General features: G+C 38.0%; 1 protein-coding gene across 4 annotated transcripts in view; it reads right to left on the reverse strand.

The window, feature by feature from the left end:
* NUP35 (nucleoporin 35) overlaps nucleotides 1-24256 on the reverse strand; it is a 36635-nt gene extending 12379 nt beyond the window's left edge. Inside the window, exons 1-4 of one of the 4 annotated variants that reach the window (XM_060152492.1) lie at nucleotides 24166-24256; nucleotides 20799-20969; nucleotides 18659-18786; nucleotides 15802-15862 (exon numbers count right to left, since the gene is read on the reverse strand). In XM_060152492.1, the coding sequence (XP_060008475.1) occupies nucleotides 15802-15862; nucleotides 18659-18786; nucleotides 20799-20969; nucleotides 24166-24205 (400 nt within the window). In that variant the 5' untranslated portion in view covers nucleotides 24206-24256. Of the gene's footprint in view, nucleotides 1-15801; nucleotides 15863-18658; nucleotides 18787-19901; nucleotides 19991-20798; nucleotides 20970-22193; nucleotides 22268-24165 lie in introns of those variants that run through there. The other 3 variants (XM_060152494.1, XM_060152495.1, XM_060152496.1) reach the window with 3 other exon arrangements.
* Nucleotides 24257-25923: the final 1667 nt, after the last annotated feature.

Genomic DNA, 25923 nt, shown 5'->3' on the forward strand with positions numbered 1-25923 from the left:
GATTTTTCCAAACAAAAATCTACCTAACTGTCCAATCCTCCTACAGTGAAGCCCAAAAAGAGACAAAACAGCCTCTCTCCACCAATGTCCCCCTTCCTACCATTGTTAATACACACACACACGGATTCCAAGTAGCTTTTTAGTGCCTCATTTCACCAAGAAAGGCAGAAGAGGTGAAAAAAACAAAAAGAGAGGAAAAAAAAAAGAACTAGAAGGAAACAGACAATATGAGCAGGAATAAAGGACCAACATGTACCTCACTGATAAGTTATTTTACCCATGAAACAAGAAAAGGATACTACATTTTAAGTACATTAAGAGAGCAACAAAAAAAAAAGGTTACTGGAAATTAAAATAAAATAAAAAATTATTAGATGTGTTGGAAATTGAGATTGTGGACATCTTTCAGAAAGTAGAATACAAATATAAAACACACTCTCGCAGAGAAAAAGTAGAAATTTAGAAATCTCTGCAGTGCTCACAAACAGAAGAAATTCCAGAAAAAGGGAACAGACAAAACAGAGGGAAAGCTATTATCAAATACAGGGAAGTTTCCCAGAACTCAGGGTAAGTGTCTTGATTTAAAGGATCCACCAATTCCCCAGAAAAATAAATGGAAGCCCCAGACCAAGGCACATTTGTGAAACTGAAAACACTAACCCTACAGAGATCTTAAATTTTTTGAAACCAATCCCCATACAACAACTCAGGAATCATCACTACAAATGACTTCTGCAGAACACTAGAAGCTAGAAGGCAAAGAAATAATGCCTCCAAAATTCCAACCTAGAATTCTATACTTGGTTAAACTACCAATCCATTTTAAAGGAGATAAAAAGCATTTCAAACTTAAGGTCTTAAATTTAATTTCCCATGCAAGCTTTCTTAGAAAGCTACTCATATATTTCTTCACCAAAATTAGGAAATAAACTAAGAAGAAAACATGTTAACTAGGAAAAATAGCTTAACTCTAGAAACTTGCTAAGGCAAGTCCTAAGATGATAGCTGTACATCATGCTGATATAGGAAACAGCCAAAAAAGAAGCTGAGAATGAGAAGTTCTCAGTTTAAAACAAAACAAAGATGTGTTTGAAACTATGAGCATTTTTAAAAAGATATATATGTATCATAGCCGCAGAATATTTGCTTAAAATATGAGCAAATGGCACACAGAAAAATTAGACAAATGGAAAAAAGAAACAATTATTAACTAACAAAAAATTAACATTTTACAGGAAGAATAAATTATAGTAATACTACTTGGTGCAAAACTAAACAGTGCTTACATAATCATAATAATACACTGACAAAGGAATAAAGTTTGATATATTTTAATTATATTCAGATAAGGTAATTAAAGATAATTATATCTTATCTCCCCTACATTAAGATAAATATAGCAATACTAAAAATGAAAATAAAGGGCTTCCCTGGTGGCACAGTGGTTGAGAGTCCACCTGCCGATGCAGGGGACACAGGTTCGTGCCCTGGTCCAGGAAGGCATGCCGCGGAGCGGCTGGGCCCGTGAGCCATGGCTGCTGAGCCTGTGCGTCCGGAGCCTGTGCTCCGCAACGGAAGAGGCCACAACAATGAGAGGCCCACGTACTGCAAGAAAAAAAAAAAAGAAAAGAAAAAATTAGCAATAGGACTTCCCTGGTGGCTCAGTGGTTAAGAATCCGCCTGCCAATGCAAGGGACACAGGTTTGAGCCCTGGTCTGGGAAGATCCCACATGCCACAGAGCCACTAAGCCCATGTGCCACAACTACTGAGCCTGCACTCTAGAGCCTGTGAGCCACAACTACTGAGCCCACATGCCACAACTACTGTAGTTCACGTGCCTAGAGCCCGTGCTCTGCAACAAGAGAAGCCACCGCAATGAGAAGACTTCGCACCACAATGAAGAGTTGCCCCCGATCACCACAACTAGAGAAAGCCCACGTGCAGCAACAAAGACCCAACGCAGCCAAAAATAAATAATTTTTTTAAAAAAACACCAAAAAAAAAAGAATTAGCAATATAATCATATACAGCTAAGTAATGGCCCTCCAAGATGACTACATCCTAATCCCTGGAACCTATGAATGTTACCTTATATAGCAAAAGAGATTTTGCATTTATGATTAAGGATCTTGAGATGGGAAGATTAACCAGGATTATTCAGGTGGACCCCCAAGATATCCACTACTGTCCTTACAAGAGAGGTGATATGATGATGGGAAAGAGACTAGAGTGATACAATATACTTTGAAGATGAAAGAAGGGGCCACAAACCAAAGAATATAGGTAGCCACTAGGAACTGGAAAAAAACAAAACAAAAATCAGCAGGGAAATGGATTCTCTCTAGGGCCTCCAGAAAACCAGTCTTACCAACACCTGACTTTAGCCCAGTGAAATTGATTTTGGACTTCTGACTTCTAGAACTATAAGAGAATAAATCCGAGTTGTTTTAAGCCACTAAATTCATGGTAATTATGTCACAGTGCTAACAGAAAGCTAATACAGCATCTCATTTAGTTAAGTGGAGGTAAATTCCAAAAGGAAGAGCTCTAAGATCTGGACTGGCTAGTTGTGAGGAATAAAGCTAAAGACTGCTGCATTTCATTATAAGTATTTAAGTACTATTTGACTTTTTTAAACAATCTGCATTTATTCTTTTGACTAAAATATAAAATACTATCCCACCAAAATTAGAGACCAATAAATGGCACTATGGCTAGTCTGGCATGAAACTAAATAAATTTTGGTGACTAATTTTAAAAACTTTATCTGGTAGGCAGAAAATGGTCCCCCAAAGATGTCCATGTCCTAATACCCAGAAGCTGTGAATATGTTATATTACATGGTAAAGAAGAATTAAGGATGCTATGGAATTAAGATTGCTAATCATCTCATCTTAAACAAGAAGATTATGCTGGATTAACAGAGTGAACCCAACACAATCACAAGGATCCATAAATGGGGAGGGAAAAGAATGATGTGAAATAAAGACTCAACTAGCCATCGCAGGCATTGAAGATGGTAGGGAGCCAGGAGCCAAGAAATATGGGCAGCTTCTAGAAGCTGGAAAACAGGAAAAAACTCCAAGATTCTCCCCTAGAGCCTCCAGAAAAGAATGAAGCGCTACTAATACCTTGATTTTAGCCCACTGAAACCCATTCCAGACTTCTGACTTCCAGAATTTTAAGATAATAAATTTGACTTGTTTTAAGCCACTATAATCTGTGATAATTTGTTTCAGCAGCAATAAGAAACCAATATGATCTAGATTAAGGCTAGTGGTGACTCAATATTATCAAAGAAAAACTACGCAATGCCAAGATGGACACAAATATTCCAATCATCATTTGGTTTTGGGATGTCATTGCCTCAAAACACAATATACATACATGAGTTTCCTCTGTTGTGACAAACTACCACAAACTGAGTGGCTTAAAACAATAGAAATTTATTCTCCCACAGTTCTGGAGGCCAGAAGTACAAGAATAAGTTTTCAGCAGAGTCAAACGCCTGTTGAAGGCACTAAGAAATAATTCACTACTGGCCCCTGTAGCTTCTGGTGACACTGGTAAGTTTTAGTGTTCCTTGGCTTATGGCTACACCACCAAAGTTTGCCTCACTTCATGTGACCTTCTCCTCTGTGTCTTTCCTGTTCATGTCAAATTTCCCTGTGCCTCTAAGAACACTTGTGATTGGATTTAGGGCCCATCCAGGTAATTACCAGGATTATCTTCCCCTCTTTTCCTCTCTCCTTAACTCACTAAACTGTCCTTGAGAGCTACCCCTCTCAAGATCCTTAACTTAATCATGTTTTGGCCGCATAAGCAATATTCAAGGTTCCAGGAGTTAGAATGTGAACATATCATTTTGGGGCCACCATTCAACTCACAACTTATATCCATCAATCTGTTCAGTCAACCAACATTTACTGAGGTCCCTTTATATCCAGCTCTGTCACAGGTAAACAATGAAGATATACAGAAGGAATCTCTGCCCTTTAGCTCATACCCAGTAATGGAGAAAGATAAGAACCTAGCAGAGAGAGCTTTATAGGAGCACATACAAGGAACAGCTAACCGAGATCAGAAAAAGAAGTGTCAGGGAAAGTTTCCTCACAGATAAATTAGTCCTTTATCCGCCTTCTGGGAACGCTAACAGAATTCTGAGTTCCTGGCATCAACAAAAGCAGCCAAAAACTGCTATAATCTAAATATCACACTTACCCCATTAATAATATGCTAACACAAATAAGGATTCTAGTTCAGTACATATAAGTGGTATACCACCTGAGAAGAGAGCTGATAGATAAATGAAAGAACTTCTCAAGAAAAAAAAAATTTTAATTAAAAATAAGATGGACCTTCAAGATGGCAGAGGAGTAAGACATGGAGATCACCTTCCACCCCACAAATACATCAGAAATACACCTACATGTGGAACAACTCCTACAGAACACCTACTGAATGCTGGCAGAAGACCTTAGACCTCCCAAAAGGCAAGAAACTCCCCACGTAGCTGGGTAGGGCAAAAGAAAAAAGAAAAAACAGAGACAAAAGAATAGGGATGGGGGCTTCCCTGGTGGCGCAGTGGTTGAGAGTTTGCCTGCCGATGCAGGGGACACGGGTTCGTGCCCCGGTCTGGGAAGATCCCACGTGCCGCGGAGCGGCTGGGCCAGTGAGCCGTGGCCGCTGAGCCTGCGCGTCCGGAGCCTGTGCTCCGCAATGGGAGAGGCCACAACAGTGAGAGGCCCACATACCGCAAAAAAAAAAAAAAAAAAAAAAAAAAGAATAGGGATGGAACCTGCAGCTTGGGGAGGGGGCTGTAAAGGAGGAAAAGTTTCCACACACTAGGAAGCTCCTTCACTGGTGGAGACTGCGGGGGAGGGGAGCTTCAGAGCCACGGAGGAGAACGCAGCAACAGGGGTGCAGAGGGCAAAGTGGAGAGGTTCTCACACAGAAGATCGGTGCGGACCAGGCTGAGAGGCTTGTCTGCTCACCAGCCAGGGTGGGTGGGGGCTAGGAACTGAGCCTCGGGCTTGGGAGGTCAGATCCCAGGGAGAGGACTGCAGTTGACTGCATGAACACAGCCTGAAGGGGGCCAGTGAGCCACAGCTAGCCAGGAAGGAGTGGGGGCGGGGGGGAAGTCTGGAATTGCCTAAGAGGCAAAAGACCATTGTTATGGAGTGTGCAAGGAGACGGGATTCAGAGCACCGCCTAAACGAGCTCCAGAAACTGCATGAGCCGCAGCTATCAGAGCAGACACCAGAGACGGGCATGAAATGCTAACGCTGCTGCTGCCGCCACCAAGAAGCCTGTGTGCAAGCGCAGGTCACTACCCACACCCGCTCCGGAGCCTGTGCAGCCCACCACTACCAGGGTCCCATGATCCAGGGACAACTTCCCTGGGAGAACACACAGCGCGCCTCAGGCTGCGGCAATGTCACGGCCTCTGTCACTAACTACCTTACCCATACACCCCCCCCCACCCCGGCCTGAATGAGCAAGAGCCCCCTAATCAGCCCCTGCTTTAACCCTGTCCTGTCTGAGCAGGAACAGAAGCCTGAAGGCAACCTACACGCAGCACTGGGGCGAAAATCAAAGCTGAAGCCCAGGAGCTGTGCATACAAGAAGAGAAAGGGAAATTTCTCCCAGCAGCCTCAGGAGCAGCAGATTAAATCCCCACAATCAACTTGAGGTACCCTGCGTCTGGGGAATACCTGAAGAGGCAACGAATCAACCCAAAATTGAGGTGGTGGACTTTGGGAGCAGCTGTACCCTTGGGGTTTGCTGCCTGCGACTGACTTGTTCCTAATTTTTATGTTTATTTAGTATAGTTTTTACTTCTTGTTACCATTCGTAGATTTGTTTATTGCTTTGGTTGCTCTCTTCTTTTTTTAATTACTTTTTTATTTTAATACTTTTTAAAAATGTTTTTACTTTAATTACTTTATTTTATTTATTTATGCATTTATTTTCTTTCTCTTTTTCTCCCTTTTCTTCTGAGCCATGCGGCTGACAGGGCCTTGGTGCTCCAGCCTGGTGTCAGGCCTGAGCCTCTGAGGTAGGAGAGCCAAGTTCAGGATACTGGACCACCAGAGACCTCTGGGCCCCAGTAATATCAATCAGTAAGAGCTCTCCCAGAGATCTCCGTCTCAACACTAAGACCCAGCTCCACCCAATGGCCAGCAAGCTCCAGTGCTGGAGACCACATGCCAAACAACTAGCAAGACAGGAACACAACCCCCCACCCATTAGCAGAGAGGCTGCCTAAAATCATAATAAGGTCACAGACATCCCAAAACACACCACCGGACGCAGTCCTGCCCACCAGAAAGACAATATACAGCCCCACCCACCAGAACACAAGCACCAGTCCCCTCCACCAGGAAGTCTACACAAGCCACTGAACCAATCTTACCCACTGGGGGCAGACACCTGAAACGACAAGAACTATGAACGTACAGCCTGCAAAATGGAGACCACAAGCACAGTAAGTTAAGCAAAATGGGAAGACAGAGAAATGTTCAGCAGATGAAGGAGCAAGGTAAAAACCCACCAGACCAAACAAATAAACAGGCAATTGTCAGTCTACCTAGAAAAGAATTCAGAGTAATGATAGAAAAGATGATCCAAAATCTTGGAAACAGAATGGAGAAATTACAAGAAACGTTTTAACAAGGACCTAGAAGAAATAAAGAGCAAACGAACAATGATGAACAACACAATAAATGAAATTTAAAATTCTCTAGAAGGAATCAATAGCAGAATAACTGAGGCGGAAGAACAGATAAGTGACCTGGAAGATAAAATAGTGGAAATAACTACAGCAGAGCAGAATAAAGAAAAAAGAATGAAAAGAACTAAGGACAGTCTCAGAGACCTCTGGGACAACATTAAACGCACCAACATTTGAATTATATGGGTCCCAGAAGAAGAAGAGAAAAAGAAAGGGACTGAGAAAATATTTGAAGAGATTATATTTGAAAACTTCCCTAACGTGGGAAAGGAAATAGTCAATCAACTCCAGGAAGTGCAGAGTTCCATACAGGATAAATCCAAGGAGAAACCTGCCAAGACACATATTATTCAAACTATCAAAAATGAAATACAAAGAAAAAATACTAAAAGCAGCAAGGGAAAAGCAACAAATAACATACAAGGGAATCCCCATAAGGTTAACAGCTGCTCTTTCAGCAGAAACTCTGCAAGCCATAAGGGAGTGGCAGGACACATTTAAAGTGATGAAAGGGAAAAAACTACAACCAAGATTACTCTACCCAGCAAGGATCTCTTTCAGATTAGATGGAGAAATTAAAACATTTACAGACAAGCAAAAGCTAAGAGAATTCAGCACCACCACACCAGCTTTACAAAAAATGTTAAAGAAACTTCTCTAGACAGGAAACACAAGAGAAGGAAAAGACCTACAATAACAAACCCAAAACAATTTAAAAAATGGGAATAGGAACATACATATCGATAATTACCTTAAATGTAAATGGATTAAATGCTCCAACCAAAAGACATAGACTGGCTGAATGGATACAAAAACAAGACCCATATATACGCTGTCTACAGGAGACCCACTTCAGACCTAGGGGCACAGAAAGACTAAAAGTGAAGGAATGGAAAAAATTATTCCATGCAAATGGAGATCAAAACGAAGCTGGAGTAGCAATTCTCATATTAGACAAAATAGACTTTACAATAAAGACCACTACAAGAGACAAAGAAGGGCACTACATAATGACCAAAGGATCAATCCAAGAAGAAGATATTGTAATTGTAAATATTTATGCACCCAACATAGGAGCACCACAATACATAAGGCAAATGCTAACAGCCATAAAAGGGGAAATCAACAGTAACACTATCATAGTAGGGGACTTTAAACACCCCACTTTCACCAATGGACAGATCATCCAAAATGAAAATAAATAAGGAAACACAAGCTTTAAATAACACATTAAACAAGATGGACTTAATTGATATTTATAGGACATTCCATCCAAAAACAATAGAATACACTTTCTTCTCAAGTGCTCATGGAACATTCTCCAGGATAGATCATATCTTGGGTCACAAATCAAGCCTAGGTAAATTCAAGAAAATTGAAATCGTATCAAGTATCTTTTCCGACCACAATGCTATGAGACTAGATATCAATTACAGGAAACAAATTGTAAAAGATACAAACTCATGAAGACTAAACAATACACTACTAAATAACCAAGAGATCACTGAAGAAATCGAAGAGGAAATCAAAAAATACCTAGAAACAAATGACAATGAAAACACGATGACCCAAAACCTATGGGATGCAGCAAAAGCAGTTCTACAAGGGAAGTTTACAGCAATACAATCCTACCTCAAGAAACAAACATCTCAAATAAACAACCTAACCTTACACTTACAGCAATTAGAGAAAGAAGAACAAAAAAACCCCAAAGTCAGCAGGAGGAAAGAAATCATAAAGATCAGATCAGAAATAAATGAAAAAGAAATGAAGGAAACCACAGCAAAGATCAATAAAACTAAAAGCTGGTTCTTTGAGAAGATACACTAAATTGCTAAACCATCAGCCAGACTCATCAAGAAAAAAAAAAAAAGACTCAAATAGATTCAACAGAATTAGAAATGAAAAAGTAAAAGTAACAACTGAAACTGCAGAAATACAAAGGATCTTGAGAGATTACAAGCAACTATATGCCAATAAAATGGACAACCTGGAAGAAATGGACAAATTCTTAGAAAAGCACAACCTTCCGAGACTGAACCTGGAAGAAATAGAAAATATAAACAGACCAATCACAAGCACTGAAATAGAAAGTGATTAAAAATCTTCCAACAAACAAAAGCCCAGGACCAGATGGCTTCACAGGCAAATTCTATCACACATTTAGAGAAGAGCTAACACTTATCCTTCTGAAATTCTTAAAAAATATAGCAGAAGGAGGAACACTACCAAACGCATTCTATGAGGCCACCATCACCCTGATACCAAAACCACCACAGGGTAATATCACTGATGAACATAGATGCAAAAATCCTCAACAAAATACTAGCAAACAGAATCCAACAGCACTTTAAAAAGATCATACACCTTGATCAAGTAGAGTTTATCCTAGGAATGCAAGCATTCTTCAATATATATAAATCCATCAATGTGATATACCATATTAACAAACTGAAAGATAAAAACCATATGATAATCTCAATAGATGCAGAAAAAGCTTCTGACAAAATTCAACACCCATTTATGATAAAAAACTCTCCAGAAACTAGGCACATAGAGTACTTACCTCAACATAATAAAGGCCATATATGACAGACCCACAGCCAGCATGGTTCTCAATGGTGAAAAACTGAAACCATTTCCTCTAAAATCAGGAACAAGACAAGGATGTCCACTCTCACCCCTATTATTCAACATAGTTTTGGAAGTTTTAGCCACAGCAATCAGCAATCATAAAAGGAGTCCAAATCAGAAAAGAAGTAAAGCTGTCACTGTTTGCACATGACATGATACTATACATAGAGAATCCTAAAGATGCTACTAGAAAACTACTAGAGCTAATCCATGAATTTGGTAAAGTTGCAGGATACAAAATCAATGCACAGAAATCTCTTACATTCCTATACACTAATGATGAAAAATCTGAAAGAGAAATTAAGGAAACACTCCCATTTACCATTGCAAGAAAAAGAGTAAAATACCTAGGACTAACCCTACCTAAGGAGACAAAAGACCTGTATGCAGAAATCTGTTAAGACACTGATGAAAGAAATTAAAGATGATACAAACAGATGGAGATATATACCATGTTCTTGGATTAGAAGAATCAACATTGTGAAAATGACTATACTACCCAAAGCAATCTACAGATTCAAGGCAATCCCTATCAAATTACCAATGGCATTTTTTACAGAACTGGAACAAAAAATTTGTATGGAAACACAAAAGACCCCGAATAGCCAAAGCAATCTTGCGAAAGAAAAACGGAGCTGGAGGAATCAGGTTCCCTGACTTCAGACTATACTACAAAGCTACAGTAATCAAGCTGTATGGTACTAGCACAAAAACAGATATACAGATCAATGGAACAGGACAGAAAGCCCAGAGATAAACCCACACACACATGGTCACCTTATCTTTGATAAAGGAGGCAAGAATATACAATGGAGAAAAGACAGCCTCTTCAATAAGTGGTGCTGGGAAAACTGAACAGCTACATGTAAAAGAAAGAAATTGGAACACTCTCTAACACCATACACAAAAATAAACTCAAAATGGATTAAAGACCTAAATGTAAGGCCAGACACATAAAACTCTTAGAGGAAAACATAGGAAGAACACTCTTTGACATAAATCACAGCAAGATACTTTTTGACCCAGCTCCTAGAGAAATGGAAATAAAAACAAAAATAAACAAATGGGACTTAATGAAACTTAAAAGCTTTTGCAGAGCAAAGGAAACCAAAAACAAGACAAAAAGACAACCCTCAGAATGGGAGAAAATATCAGCAAATGAAGCAACTGACAAAGGATTAACCTCCAAAATATACAAGCAGCTCATGAAGCTCAATATCAAAAAAACAAACAACCCAGTCCAAAGATGGGCAGAAAATCTAAATAGACTTTTCTCCAAAGTAAATATACAGATTGTCAACAAACACATGAAAGGATGCTCAACATCACAAATCATTAGAGAAATACATATCAAAACTACAATGAGAAAAAAAAAAAACAACCTGTAAATACGGGCTTCCCTGGTGGCGCAGTGGTTGAGAGCCCGCCTGCCGATGCAGGGGACACGGGTTCGTGCCCTGGTCCGGGAAGATGCCACATGCCGCGGAGCAGCTAGGCCCGTGAGCCATGGCCGCTGAGCCTGCGCGTCTGGAGCCTGTGCTCCGCAACGGGAGAGGCCACAACAGTGAGAGACCCGCGTACCGCAAAAAAAAAAAAACAAAAACCTACAATGAGGTATCACCTCACACTGGTCAGAACGGCCATCATCAAAAAATCTGCAAACAATAAATGCCGGAGAGAGTGTGGAGAAAAGGGTACCCTCTTGCACTGTTGGTGGGAATGTAAATTGATACAGCCACTATGGAGAACAGTATGGAGGTTCCTTAAAAAACTAAAAATAGAACTACCATATGCCCCAGCAATCCCACTACTGGGCATATACCTTGAGAAAACCATAATTCAAAGAGACATGTACCACAATGTTCATTGAAGCACTATTTACAATAGCCAGGACATGGAAGCAACCTAAGTGTCCATCAACAGATGAGTGGATAAAGAAGATATGGCACATATATACGATGGAATATTGCTCAGCCATAAAAAGAAACGAAATTGAGTTATTTGTAGTGAGGTGGATGGACCTAGACTCTGTCATACAGAGTGAAGTAAGTCAGGAAGAGAAAAACAAATACCGTATGCTAACACATATATATGGAATCTAAAAAAAAAAAAGTTTTGATGAACCTAGGGGCAGGACTGGAATAGAGATGCAGACATAGAGAATGGATTTGAGGACACGGGGGTGGGGGAGGGTAAGCTGGGATGAAGTGAGAGAGTGGCATGGACATATATACACTACCAAATGTAAAATAGATAGCTAGTGGGAAGCAGCTGCATCGCACGGGGAGATCAGCTCGGTGGTTTGTGACCACCTAGAGGGGTAGGATAGGGAGGATGCAAGGGAGACACAAGAGGAAGGGATATATGTATACGTATAGCTGATTCACTTTGTTATACAGCAGAAACTAACACAACATTGTAAAGCAATTACACTCCAGTAAAGATGTTAAAAAAAAAAAACTAAAGAAAAAATAAAAATAAATTTTTTAAAATAAAAATAGGATGAAAAGTAGCATAATATTTAAATAGTAGCAGAAGAAAATTGAGGGGTGAGGATGGGGAAAGAGAGAGCAAACATTCAGTACTGTTTATCAGAGGCGATCATGGTTGAAAAAAGTTTTTGAAATTCTTTAATCTAGATTTCCCACTTTGTTATATGACCAAGGTTTTTCTACACCAGAAATAAGATTCTAAAAGAGATTTTTAACCTCACTTTCAGAATTATAAACTAACCAAAGTCACCTTTGGATACAAAGACCTAAGCATAAAATAGCAATTCATGCCATTAAATCCTGTGATGTCTCTTTATAAAAGGTGCCAATCTCAGAAAGTTAAAATTTACAAATCATACAAGAAATTTTCATTTATTTAACACTAAATATAAGAGTTTGAAATAGCTCTAGGGCTTCCCTGATGGTGCAGTGGTTGAGAATCTGCCTGACAATGCAGGGGCCACGGGTTTGAGCCCTGGTCTGGGAAGATCCCACATGCCGCGGAGCAACTAGGCCCATGAGCCACAAATACCGAGCCTGCGCGTCTGGAGCTTGTGCTCCGCAACGAGAGAGGCTGCGACAGTGAGTGGCCCCGCTCGCCACAACTAGAGAAAGCCCTCGCACAGAAACGAAGACCCAGCACAGTCAAAAATAAATAAATTAACTAATTAAATTAAATTAAAATTTAAAAAAAATAGCTCTAAGTGAAAAGTCTTCATTTTCTACCTCAATTTTCTCAACTCCCTTTTTCCATGTCTTCTTTAGGTATTGACCATGCATGACAGTACTCATGTCTATCACATCTTTTCAAAAGTATTCTTAAAAAAAAGAAAGTATTCTTTTTCACTTATGCCCCATTAAGACTTTACATAAATTCCTTAAACTCAAATAAGAAGTAGCAGTGGCTCCCAGTGGCCAATTTATGACAGTTATCTTTTCCTATCATAGTTCTTATATTTTCACATATGATTTCTAAAATTACAAAAACCTCATAGAAGTTACAGAATTAGAAAAAATAAATTAACAAAAGGAGGTTTAATCAACTTTAATCCTGTACTCTTCCACTTGACATCAATCAGAATATTACAATGCATGCTTTTCAGGCGACTAAGAGATCCTTTAAAGTATAAAATACATTACTTAACATTATGTGCTTTTGCATCTTCAATGTCTCTGGGATCACTGACTGACTCAACCGAATAGTCAATATTATAACAAATAGTCACGTAGCAAGGCATTATCACGTAACAAAGCACTGTCATCTGCCTATTTGATCAAATTAGGATTGTTAAAACCTAATTCCCCTAGAACATTTCGCCTTAAGTATGTAACTGAGACAGAGGTGACATCCTAGATTTTTCACCATTATATATATGTGGCAGACAGAAATCTAAAGACATTACCCAAATCTTCTGTCCTCTGGTTTGATTGACTGGTAATTCAATCAAACTCTAATCCAGGTATTGCTGTGAAGGGACTTTACAGACAGAATTAGGTTATTTATCAGCTGATCTTAAAAAATTACCCTGGATTATTCCAGTGAGTCCAAAGTAATCAGATGAGCTCTTAACAGCAGATGGCAGAAAAGTCAAATCAGAGATACAACAGAAGAGAGAGATCAGAGAGATTCCAATCATAGAAAAGGACTTGATCTGCCATTGCTGTCTTCATAAGGCAAGGAATGAGGGCAGCCTCTAGAAGCTGAAAACAACCTACAGGTGACAGCCAGCAAAGAAACAGAGACCTCATTCCTACAACGACATGGAACTGAATTTGGCCAACGACCTGGATGCAGATTCATTCACAGAGCTTCCAGAAAAGAACAAAGCCCTGCTAACACCTGACCTCTAAAGCAAAGAACCAAGCTGTGCCCAGACATCTGACCTTTAGAAACTATGATGTAATAAATGTGTGTTGTTTTAAGCCACTAAGTTTTTGGTAATTTGTTATGGCAACAATTTAAAACTAATACAGATTTTGGTACCAAAAGGGATGCTGCTGTAACAAATACGTAAAAGCGTGGAAATGACTTTCGAATAGGGCAATGGGTGGAGGCTGGAAGAAACTTGAGGAACATAATAGAAATAGCCTTGAACAAACCAGTAGTAGAAATCTAGACTTTAAGAACACTGCCATGATGACGCAGACTGCTTGAAGAAATCAAGATTTGGAGGATAAAAAGATCTAACTTGTCATTGGATATTACTTTTGCTACTATCTTGCCTTTAAACAGGAGTGTTTAGCACATTTCGTTTTATATAATTGTCCATTTGGTTCATTTAAACCTACTGTCTTGCTCTTGTTTCTTTTGTTCCGTCTGTTTTTGCTGTTGTTCCTCCTTTCCTTCTTTCCTGCCTTCCTTTATGTCTAAGCCACCACCATCTTTCACCTGGACTAATGCAGTAGCCAACTGTATGGTCTCCTTGCTTCCACCCTGTTCCTTATTTCAAAGTCTATTCACATCACAGGACCAATCTCATCCTATTTTTTTCCACCTTTTCTGGGTAAAGACCAACTGTTACGATGACCTACAAAGCCTTGTTGCATCAGCCCACATTACCTCTCTGACCTCATCTCCTATTACTCGCCCCCTCACTCACTCCATTTCACAGTATATACTTTATACTTGTTTGAACACCCCAGACACAATCCCACCTCAGTGCCTTTGTACTTGCTATTTCCTCTGTTTAGAAAACTTGCCCTAAATGTTTTTAAGCAAATGTTACTTTTCCTATAACTATCTGTAGTAAGCAGAATAATGCTTCCCCTCACCCCCAGATGTCCATGTCCTTATCCCTGGAACCTGGGAGTGTTACATTACATGGCAAGGAGAATTAACGTTGCAGATGTTAAGACGGCTAATCAGCTGACCTTAAAATAGGGAGATTATCCTGGATTATCCAGAAAGGCTCCAAGTATTCACAAGAGTCCTTAAAAGAGAGAGAGGGAGACTTGACTGCAGAAGAATGGTCAGAGATACAATGTTGCTGGCTTTAAAGATGGAGGAAGGGGACCACAAACAAATGTGGGCAGCCTCTAGAAGATGGAAAAGGCAGAAAACAGATTCTTCCCTAGAGCCTCCATAAATTAAGACAGCCTACCAATGCCCTGATTTTAGCCCATTGAGACCATTTCAGATTTCTCACCTCCAGAACTGTAAAACAGTACACTGAACTGTTTAAACCACTTTTAAGTTTGTGGTAATATGTTATGGCAGCAAAAGAAAACTAATACACTACCTTAGTTAATATAAGCCCTCATTCCTTACTTCCCTTTGCTGCTTAATTTTCCTCCATAAAATATATTACCTTCTAACAAACTATTTTACTTATAAATGTGAATTCTATAAATAAATGTAAGCTCCATAAAGGCAAAGATTATCTATTTTGTTCAGTTTCCCAAGGCCTGATACTTGGTTATGTGCTCAAATATTTACTGAACGAACATTTGATAGATTATAAATATATAAATATGTTAGAAGAGCTGTGCTTATGATGATGCTAACCGTGATTAAAAAAACCATTAATCTTAAAGAAAAATGAGATATAATCAGTGGCTGTTTGTAGTCAATGACATTTAGATTTATAGCTATGCACTAATATCTCTCAAAACATCTTTATTATTCAGTCTCTGTATTCTTCTTCTTCTCAATTGCAACTACTTTTTTTAAAATTAGTTTTTAACAATTCAGGAGACACTATTAAATACATATCTTTAAATTTTTTAATATTTTTCAGTAAAATATCTCATCTTATCTATAAGTTCAGAAAATAATAATATACAAATAAATATTTCCTTGCTGAAGGAAGTTATTGACATTTGAGAAAGTCTCCAAGTTTGAAATATAAAAGACAAAATTTTGGCAATGACCAACAAAGGTCTTATATTATCTTCATTCAAAGAGTAAAGAATAGTCATTGGTGTTAAGAGGCATTGCTTACCTGTTCCAGGAGTAGTTGTCATAACTCCGACAAGAGGACTCTGCATTACTGAAATGTTTGCCTATGTGAAAACAGAAGTGTTAAAGTAAAAATGCAAAGTTCTAACCATAACACAAACACAATAAGTGTTGAAAAACTACATTCAACAGACAACTGAATGTCTACCAGGTATTGGAAATGCCTATTAGCTCACAATTGAAGAGTACTCTCTAAGTTTTTTTATTTTTTTTAAGCTGAACAGTATTAATCTAAAATGCCAGACTTGTTAGCATATTATATGTTTAATATAAGAAAAATTGCATTAGATAAAAAGACATTATTTTTAGTAGACAGTAACACTGCTATTTGTTTTTAGTTCCTAAGATACAATATTTGAAATAACAGAGATAATGGTGATTCCTCAAATCATCAAGTTCACATTGAAAAATAGAAAGATGGCAAAACTATATTTCTAAATTGACATTTACAAACCATGAAATACTATAGATTCAAATCAGTCTATACAGTAAAAGACAGCATATCTCTGCCTTTACTAGTAGAAAGTAACAAAGACTAACTCCTTTAAATGTGAGAAAATTAGAGATTAAAGTAGTTAAAAGTCCTTCTATAAACAAAAACAGAAATATCTAATTCAGAATGAGAAACAGACTCTTTCTCTAGAAGTAAACATATAGAGAGAAAATTTTTTAACAGATTCTGACTAAACTAAGAAAATCTAAAATCTGGCTATTATCCAGCAACCAGACCAAATGCTGAGAGATTGTTAGGAGGGATACAAAATGCACTGTTCAATTCTTAATGATAACTTCTTTCCTGATTAGAGAGAGGTTGACCAAAGTGTCAGGTGGCAAAACTAATTTGGACTTTAATAATATTCTTACCAACTTTCAAATCAAAAACTTTCTCTACAAATTATGATCCACAAGATTTTTAAACATTTTGAACATAGCAGTAACTATAAACTACCTTTCTTTTCATGTATTATGAGAGAAGTAATAAAAACTGGCATAAACTTATAAGCCAGAGATCCTCATATCAAACTAAACATCAGATTTATCTATCAACCTTTAGAAAAATACTCCAGACCAGAATATTCTGGACATAGTTAAGTTTTGTTGTTTTTTTTTTTGGCAGTACGCGGGCCTCTCACTGCTGTGGCCTCTCCCGTTGCGGGGCACAGGCTCCGGACGCACAGGTCCAGCGGCCATGGCTCACGGGCCCAGCCGCTCCGCGGCACGTGGGATCCTCCCGGACTGGGGCACGAACCCGCGTCCCCCGCATTAGCAGGCAGACTCCCAACCACTGCGCCACCAGGGAAGCCCCATGGACATAGTTAAGTTTATAACACCACTGTCCACATATAACACAAGCCACACAAGCAGTTGTTAATTTTATAGTATGCATGTATACCTCAATTCAGTATAGGACTAGCCACATTTCAAGTGTCAACAGCCACACTTGGTGGCTAGTAGCTACTACACTCGACAGGAGGGCACGTGTAGAAGTGATGGAAAAAGAAAGTAATCTGTTTAACTCAATGAATTAATTTTGCCTTGCTTGACAAACAGGCCTAGTATGCCATGCATATCAAGCCTATAATCAAAATTTACTGAAAGATTTTTCTACTTTTCTTAAACTTGCCAAAAAATATGCTATATTTGATTTAGGGAAAGGCCATAAAATATTTCTCCAAATCAAACAGCAGAAATGTCGTTATACAAAGAACTTACCAGTTTAGCTGATACACTTTGTTTACATATCCTTCTAGGCATAATAGTAATAGGAGAGAAAACTTTTGACTATAAAAGCTACTAAACTTCCTACTTAAAAGAAAAATCCACACTACCTTTCAACTGACAATCAAGAGAAATCACAGTAGTGTGTATTAGCAGAACATTGCTCTTGTAAACACTGGCTCTAGATTCAAGATTGCTAGGTTTAAAATCTGGCTCTGCTAGACTAGCTGCCTTACCCTTGACAAATTACTTAGGCTTTCCGTGTCCTAGTTTCCTCAATGATAAAATAAAGCTCGTAAGAGCTACCTCACAGATTCACTGTGAGGATTAAATGAGACAATACGTGAGAAGTTATAAGATCAGGCCATGTGCACTGTAGGTACTTCATAAGTATTACATACTTTTTTGTGCTATCAGTACCATTAAAACAGAGAATCTCTACCTTGTATAATCTGACTGAAAATAACACCATCAGAACACCTACATCTACACCAACCAAAACTTAACATGACCATCAGAACACCTACATCTACACCAACCAAAATTTAACATCACCATCAGAACACCAACACCAGGAACACACTAAACCATCAGCTCATAAACATGCAGAAGGAAGCGTTTTCAGTAAAATAAGTAAACAGTGAACACAGCTCTAAAAGGATATTGGTCTTATATTAATAAAACCATCCCTAAAATAAAGACCTCAAATCATTACAAGGTGCCTTAGATCTGGATAAACCCTGAATCTTCACTTGTTCTTTCACAAAATTATGTATAAATATTGAACTTTTTAAACAATGAACAATTTAAATGATAATCATTTCTACACGTTTATTAAGGAGGTTGGGGGCATGGACAGGTGAATAGGCACACCTTTAAAAACCACAGAATTATCTATACGAGAAAATTATCTAAGATCTATCACATTTTTAAGTACATTTCATGATAAACACAATTTAATTAGACTCTAGGATAACTATCCCTAATGCTTATTCTGTGCAATAGAATTACACTAAAACAGACCTCAGGCAAACACTTCAAATTACTGACCCTCCCTGTAAAACCACATAAAAACATGAAATAAGGACATGTATGGTCCTGAATGAGGATATGTGTGTCACCTGTCTTCTTGAAGTTAAAGGTGTTGATCCAAGTCCTGGGCTGGAAATGTCATCATATATACTTCTAACTGGTGGAGCTCCACTTTTATCTTTATGAGCTGGTACAACTGGCTGTGGTGGTGACCCACCTAACAATGCACAAAAAATATAGACAGGTGAGAAAATAAAGAAATCCTCCATCTTTCTGGTAAGATCTTTTAAATTAATATTTTTAAAATAATGACTTAAATTCCTGTCTCCCAGCAATTCTCAGATCTTAATACACAGAAGAATCACCTGGGCATCTTGTTAAAATTCAGGTTATGTCTCAGATCATGTGAGATGGAGCCTGAGACTATGAATTTCTAACAAGCTCCCAGTGATGCCAATGTTGGTGATCCATAGACTGCACTTTGAATAAAAGGTTCCAGAATAAGTACATAGAAATTTTAGTTTTTAGTAAACACATGCAACTTTTGTTTTCTCTAGATGCTTTTCTTTTGTTTTCTCTAGATGTTAAGATGCTTAACATTTCAATACAAAATTTGATCCTATTTCTCACTTGAAAGTAGGTATTAAACAGCTCCAGTTTGTATACACTTGAATATAATCTCATAATGTGGAATTTGACTGTCAAATTCCTATTCGTGTTTCTCACAGTACAAATATATTTAAGTACATAATAAACATACAGGAAAAGGACCAACTTTGGGGGATACAAAGGGATCTTCGTTAAGTCAGAGAATCAACAATGCCAAGTAGCAAAGCCGTCCAGGCCCTCTGTAAGACTAATGTCTGAGCCTAGACAGTACGGCATAAGGTATTTAGATTAGAGCACAGGCTATAGAACAAGACTGACCTGGGCTTTAACCTCCTGCTGTCACTAACCAGTGAGCTTCAGCAAGTTCTATACTGCATTTAGCCTCAGCTTCCTCTTTTGGAGGATACTACTAACTACCCTTTAAGACTGATAAAAGAATGAAAATAACATAAAAAATGCTTAGCATACTGCCTGGCTCATAAACACTCAATATATGGTAGCTACGGTAATAAAATAATACACTTGAAATATGTAAAAAACAAAAATCTGTCCAGAATAACGTTCTTAAGTGTATCACTTCAAATATAACTTATAATTCTCCCTGATCAATCCTAAAAAAAAAAAAAAATGATAATAAACCACTTTAACTGAAATAATACCTTAAGGACAATTAAAGTAAGAAGAATTTTCATTTAAATATCTATTAAAAGGATATTAGCTCACATTTGGAATTCAATCATTTTTGTAGCTCTCACTACTCACAGTCAAAACTTCCAAGTTATCTTTTCCAATATTTGTTTGCTAAAAGAGTCCTGTAAAAGATATGTTTCATTTACATAACATTTTGTGCTGGCAACTGCAAATCACAGTTTGTGGAGTAAGTCCTTTCACTAAACACACTATAAGTGAGACTCTTAATTCACTATGACTAGAAGTAGAATTCATATTTACAGATTTTCAAATTACACTTCTTTTGACTATTTGCTATTATTACATTTAAGATGTATTATTTAAATTGAATTCAGCTGAAGTTAAACGACCATATTCCCCTCCCCCCACCCACACACACTAACATCTCCGAAACAGGGATAATTTACAAAAACTGGCAAATGTTGTTCTATCATATTTAGTGTTTTTCTTTCTTAGTGGTACTTAAAATAATGGTGAGTTTGGGTTTCCCTGGTGGCGCAGTGGTTGACAGTCCGCCTGCCGATGCAGGGGACACGGGTTCGTGCCCCGGTCCGGGAAGATCCCACATGCCGCGGAGCGGCTGGGCCCATGAGCCATGGCCGTTGAGCCTGCGTGTCGGAGCCTGTGCTCCACAACGGGAGAGGCCACAGCAGTGAGAGGCCCACGTACAGCAAAAAAAAATAAAATTAAATAAAATTTTTTAAAAATGGTGAGTTTTACAATCAATGGCATCTTAGATTGAATAAAATGTAGTATGCATATTTTTAGTGAGTGGTTCTTGGAATTATAGTAACTTATATTGCTTACACCTCTATTACAATAATCTTAAAATAAAAAATAGAGACACTGCTTAATTTTTTTAAATAAATGTGGTTTGAGGGTGTACATGTATTGATAGTACTATAAAACTATTTTAAGCAATTCACCTACCTGCAAGTAAAGGTGATCTCATTTCCATTACTCCTACTGAAGGGCCACTAATTGATCGAGGTTGTGGAGTCACTGGAGCTGGCAAATCCCCCATTAAAAATCCAGGTAGGAACTGGGCATTAACCCCTGGCTTTGGAGACGTGGGTGAACCCAGCATCATTGGTTCAGATCCTAAATGAATCAGAAAATAAAATAACACAAAGAAAGGACTTTAATGTAACAATATCTAACAAAAAGATGCAAGAATCCAGCATAAACAATTTTTTTAACATCTTTATCGGGGTATAATTGCTTTACAATGGTGTGTTAGTTTCTGCTTTATAACAAAGTGAATCAGTTATACATATACATATGTTCAGCATAAACAATTTTGAGAATTTAATCAAAACTGTTAAGTATTACAGAACCATAGTTCATTTTATTATTTTAAAAACCAATAAAAATTATTTCTAGAAAAATGTGAAACATTTTGTATTAAACAAATAATATTTGACAGCTGTTTTTGTTTACTTCATAGATTTAAGAATCAACACTTACTTTTAAATTTTAAAATTTTAGCTTATTATCTAAAAAAAAATCCCTAATACATACAGAATAACTTCTTTCCATTTCTGGATCAGCTTCTACTATGTAACAACAGAAAACAAGAACAAGGTGCACTAGTTACACAAAGTCTAAGCAAATCAAACACAATAGGTTTAGCATGCTGTATGTCCCGTTTTTCTTTCCCCATATACAACTGTCAGTCATTTTTGTAATAAAAGTGTAATCATGCACACATTAAAGCACATATGAAATAATGTGATGATAAGCACACCAATTAAGAATTATATTGAAAAGATTTGGAAAGGTTATGTTTTGGGTCATTTTTAAAACCATTCATTTTAAAGTTAAGAATAACCAATAAAAGTCTCCCCAACATAAAACCAACTTAAGAACTGATACTTCACAATCATCAATTCAAAATTATTTTTCACAATTTATAGGGTAGGTATTATTATTATTCCAACTATGAAAAAATAAGGAAGCTATAACTTCCTCTAATTTCAGAACAAAATAGCCCAGTAAGGAAAACATGGGCTCTGGAGTCAAGAGACCTCGGTTCCAGTCTCAGCAAAATGGACATAACTGTAGTACCCACCCACAGAGCTTTGATTAGACTTACAGCAAGTAAAGCACTTATCTCAAGTGCCTAACATACAGTAAGTATTCACCAAATATTAGTTATTATTATTCTAATAGTATCTTACAATAGCCAAAACTGAGGAACTGATGTGTATATGCAGAATTTGCAATTTCTGCTTATGAAAATTTAATTTTTCAACTATCTGACAAGCCTGAATGTGATTCATGGTACTCAGAAAGGTCAAACATTTGGTATGTTATTTATATTACCTTTATTAACTATTCCTTAACTTCTAAACAGCCTCAAAAATGTGTTTCTTGCTATCCAAATGCTGTCAATTATTTATTCTTCGTCTTATTTCTAATCATAGTAGACCTAGATATTAACAATGCAAACACATAAAAAAGGAAAAGGGAAAAGAAATTCAGGAAAAGAATAAAGCAAATACTGAAATAAGGTGTGAAGAGCTATACTACATTGTAATTACTTCAAAGTGCTAGTTACAATGTTACCACAGTACTATTACATATTTCCAAAGAACATACCACTAAAATCAAACCAAAAGACTAAACAAAAGCATATTATGAACATATATTTATAAACCCATAGTAATAAATGTATTACAAAGCTTTAGGTACCACCAACTACGTTCACTCTCCCAGCCCCAAAAGAAAAAAAATACATATATGTTAAGTATAGAAATAATGAAGTCAAGAAAATTTCTGACACATCCTAATGTATATTGTGATACAGTAGAAAGCAGCAGAAAGCAGCCCTCCCTTTGAGGAGGGCACAAAGGGCTCTTAACTGAACTGTCACTTACCACCCAACCCTTTCACTTAGAGAGCTATACAAATGGATCTGGAAAGTCTTAAATTCCATTTCAGTCTTGTACTCCTAACATGTTAAGTACAGTGTCTTAGCTAGCATTGTTTGTTGAAGTAACCATTAGTTTTACTGTACCATTAGGTGCTGGGAAAACGTTTATTCCTCGTCTGGAATATCTGCAATATGTGGACTTGAACAATTAATACAACTAATGTCAGATTTCTGACCAGAGGTTTATTCATATTTGTAACCCAAAAAAACATACACTCCAAAATGTTTTTGTTGAGTAGAAAACTTTGGAACTGGAAATGAAAAGCTTTTTGACCTCTAAAATAATACAAGACATAATACCTAGACCAACTTTAAATGTAGCTGAGTATCTCTGTTGATATTATGCATTTAGTTTTTTATAACTAATGCTAAAACACGTTACTCTATTCTCAAAAGAAACTTATTTTGCACAAAACATGGCAAGCATTATATATCCTTCAACTCTAATAAAACTCATTCTACAGATACATATCCTGCTTGCTTGCTCTCCTTTCAAACTCATAAAGTTGTAACCGAACTTTCAAATACATCTCTATGACAATAAACGATTTATTTTCTAAGATATTCAACGGTTCTCACAAAACTCAGCAGACACACACACACAAAATCGACATCCTGCTAACTTGGCAAGATTTTCTGAAGTCAACACATCTCAACAATGCCCGCCCCCATTAAATAATGGTAATGAATTTTTTTTAAAAAATCATGACGTGACCGATTAGAGGAAAAGACCACCTACAATACTTAGTCATTTTCCCAAGATAAAGCCGGGGGAAATCGAGCGAACTCCTGGCCTCCTATTAAGGCTAATATCTCAATGGCTGCATCACCTGGTTAATTAAATGTCGCACGATTCAAGCATCCATTAAAAACTGATTTCTTCTGCAAATCCCGGGAGAAGGAAGGAATCAAACTGGAACTAGAAGCCTAGGTGACCAAACAGCGGTGAAAGGTAACCACACTCCAGGGCACTGCCCACCCAGGTGTTCACAGGTGAGTTCCTTCCCACCAACTCTTCCCCGGATCCCGGAACCTAGCATCGCGTCTACGCGATGGCGGAGTCCCAGGTATGGATAGGTCTGGCTCCGGCGTAAGGGGGCACAAAACAGCTGAGTCACCACAAGACCGCCGTTTCTTCGCCCTCCTCGGGGCCCGCATTTTCCCGGAGCCGCTTTGGTAGCGGCTGGGTGTAGACTCCTCGAGTAGGGGGCGGACTAAGAAGTTGGGTGCGAGCCAGAGGCTGCCCCTCTGAGGCTGAAATTAGAGACGAGAGCCCTATGACTACTGCCTTTCAGGCTTGCCCGCTTCCAAGATTACGGTGTGCATCGCAATGCTACGGAGGAAAAGCAGTTTTTTACTCACCTAACGTGGGCACCTGGGGTTCCACAGCAAACGCTGCCATCGCAGCAGCGGCGACACTTGGCCCCGCACCTCCCCGATTTTCAAAAATGGCGGAAATTCTCCCCACGGATAGGGGCGCGCTGCCTTATGGGGTTGCGTAACTTCCGGACATGCGCTATACCTAAGTTGTGACGCCGGAGCCGTCATTTTGGAATGGGAAAACAGTTTTTTCGGAGATGCAACATCTCCGAGAGGGTTTTTACTGGTAGGGTGATGAAACAGTGTAGAAACTGCGGTTCTGGGAATTCTTCTACTCACCTTGTGAGCCTCCTGATTTTTTGGTGCTTGAGTTTTATAGAAGCACAAGTTATTTTACTCACGATTTCATAATTAGCGTGAGTTTACCCGGTGCTCTGTCATCCGTCAGCTTTTCCAAGTACCACCTGGAAAAGTTGGCCTGAAGAAACAGATTGTGCCGCTTTCCAATGTAGATTTCCGGCCTTAGTTGCATGAACCTCAATTCTCAAAACATATTTTCTACCATCTCTATGCCATTTTTAAAAATTTTGTGTTATATAGGCACAATTTTACATTAAAGCGTTAACTCATACTTGCTGTTTTATTATATATTAATACATGCAAAAGGTATTAAATAATGAAGGCTAATAATAAACACCCGTGAAGTCACCACAGTGCAGAATCCTCTGTGTTCCTCCCTATGCCATCCCTGCTGTCCTCTTCCCCATACTTTGCTGCTTTTCTTTAGAGCGTATTCAAATATCACACACATATTCTATATATGTGTGTGTGAAAATATGTTATTTCACTATTTGCAGCAACATGGAGGGACCTGAAGATTATCATACTAAGCGAAGTAAATCAGACAAAGACAAGTATCATATGATATCGCTTATATGCGGAATCAAAAAAAATGATTAAAATGAACTTATTTAAAAGACAAACAGGCTTAGAGAACAAATTTATGGTAACCGGGGGGAAAGGGTGGTGGGGGGAGGGATAGACTGGGAATTTGGGATTGACATGTACACACTGCTATATTTAAAATAGGGAATTCCCGAGCGGTCCAGTGGTTAGGACTCTGTATTTTCACCACAGAGGGCACAGGTTCAATCCCTGGTCGGGCAATTAAGATCCCACACGCTGTGTGGGGCGGCCAAAAATAAAATAAAATAAAACAAAACAAAATAGATAACCAACAAGGACCTACTGTATAGCACAGGGAACTCTGCTCAGTACTCTGTAATAACCTAAATGGGAAAAGAATTTATACATGTATATGTATAACTGAATCACTTTGCTGTACACCTGAAACTAACACAACATTGTTAATAAACTATACTCCAATATAGAATAAAAATTAAAAAACGAACAAGAATAAATGAAAGGAAAAAATATGTTGTTTTGTTTTGCTCACTAATTTTATAAAAGTGATGTGCTACATGTATATATTCTGAGACACTCTCTGATCCATACCAGACTCATTATCCTCAAAATACCCACTCATCCTCCCTATTCCCTCCGGGATTTCCTGAAATCCCAAATCCAGCCAAGAATTGTGTAATTTCTGTGAGGCAATAATAATTCCAGCATTAAATGACAAGTTCCCAGAAATCAAAATGTAAAACCACTTACAGATAAATTGACTTTTTTTAACAGGTGTATGGGTTGAACTGTGTTCCCCCAAATATATGTTAAAGTCCTAACCTCCAATACATATGAATATGACCTTATTTGGAAATAGGGTCTTTGCAGATGTAA

Source organism: Lagenorhynchus albirostris, chromosome 6 (assembly GCF_949774975.1).
Source record: "Lagenorhynchus albirostris chromosome 6, mLagAlb1.1, whole genome shotgun sequence".
NCBI classification, from domain to species: domain Eukaryota; kingdom Metazoa; phylum Chordata; class Mammalia; order Artiodactyla; family Delphinidae; genus Lagenorhynchus; species Lagenorhynchus albirostris.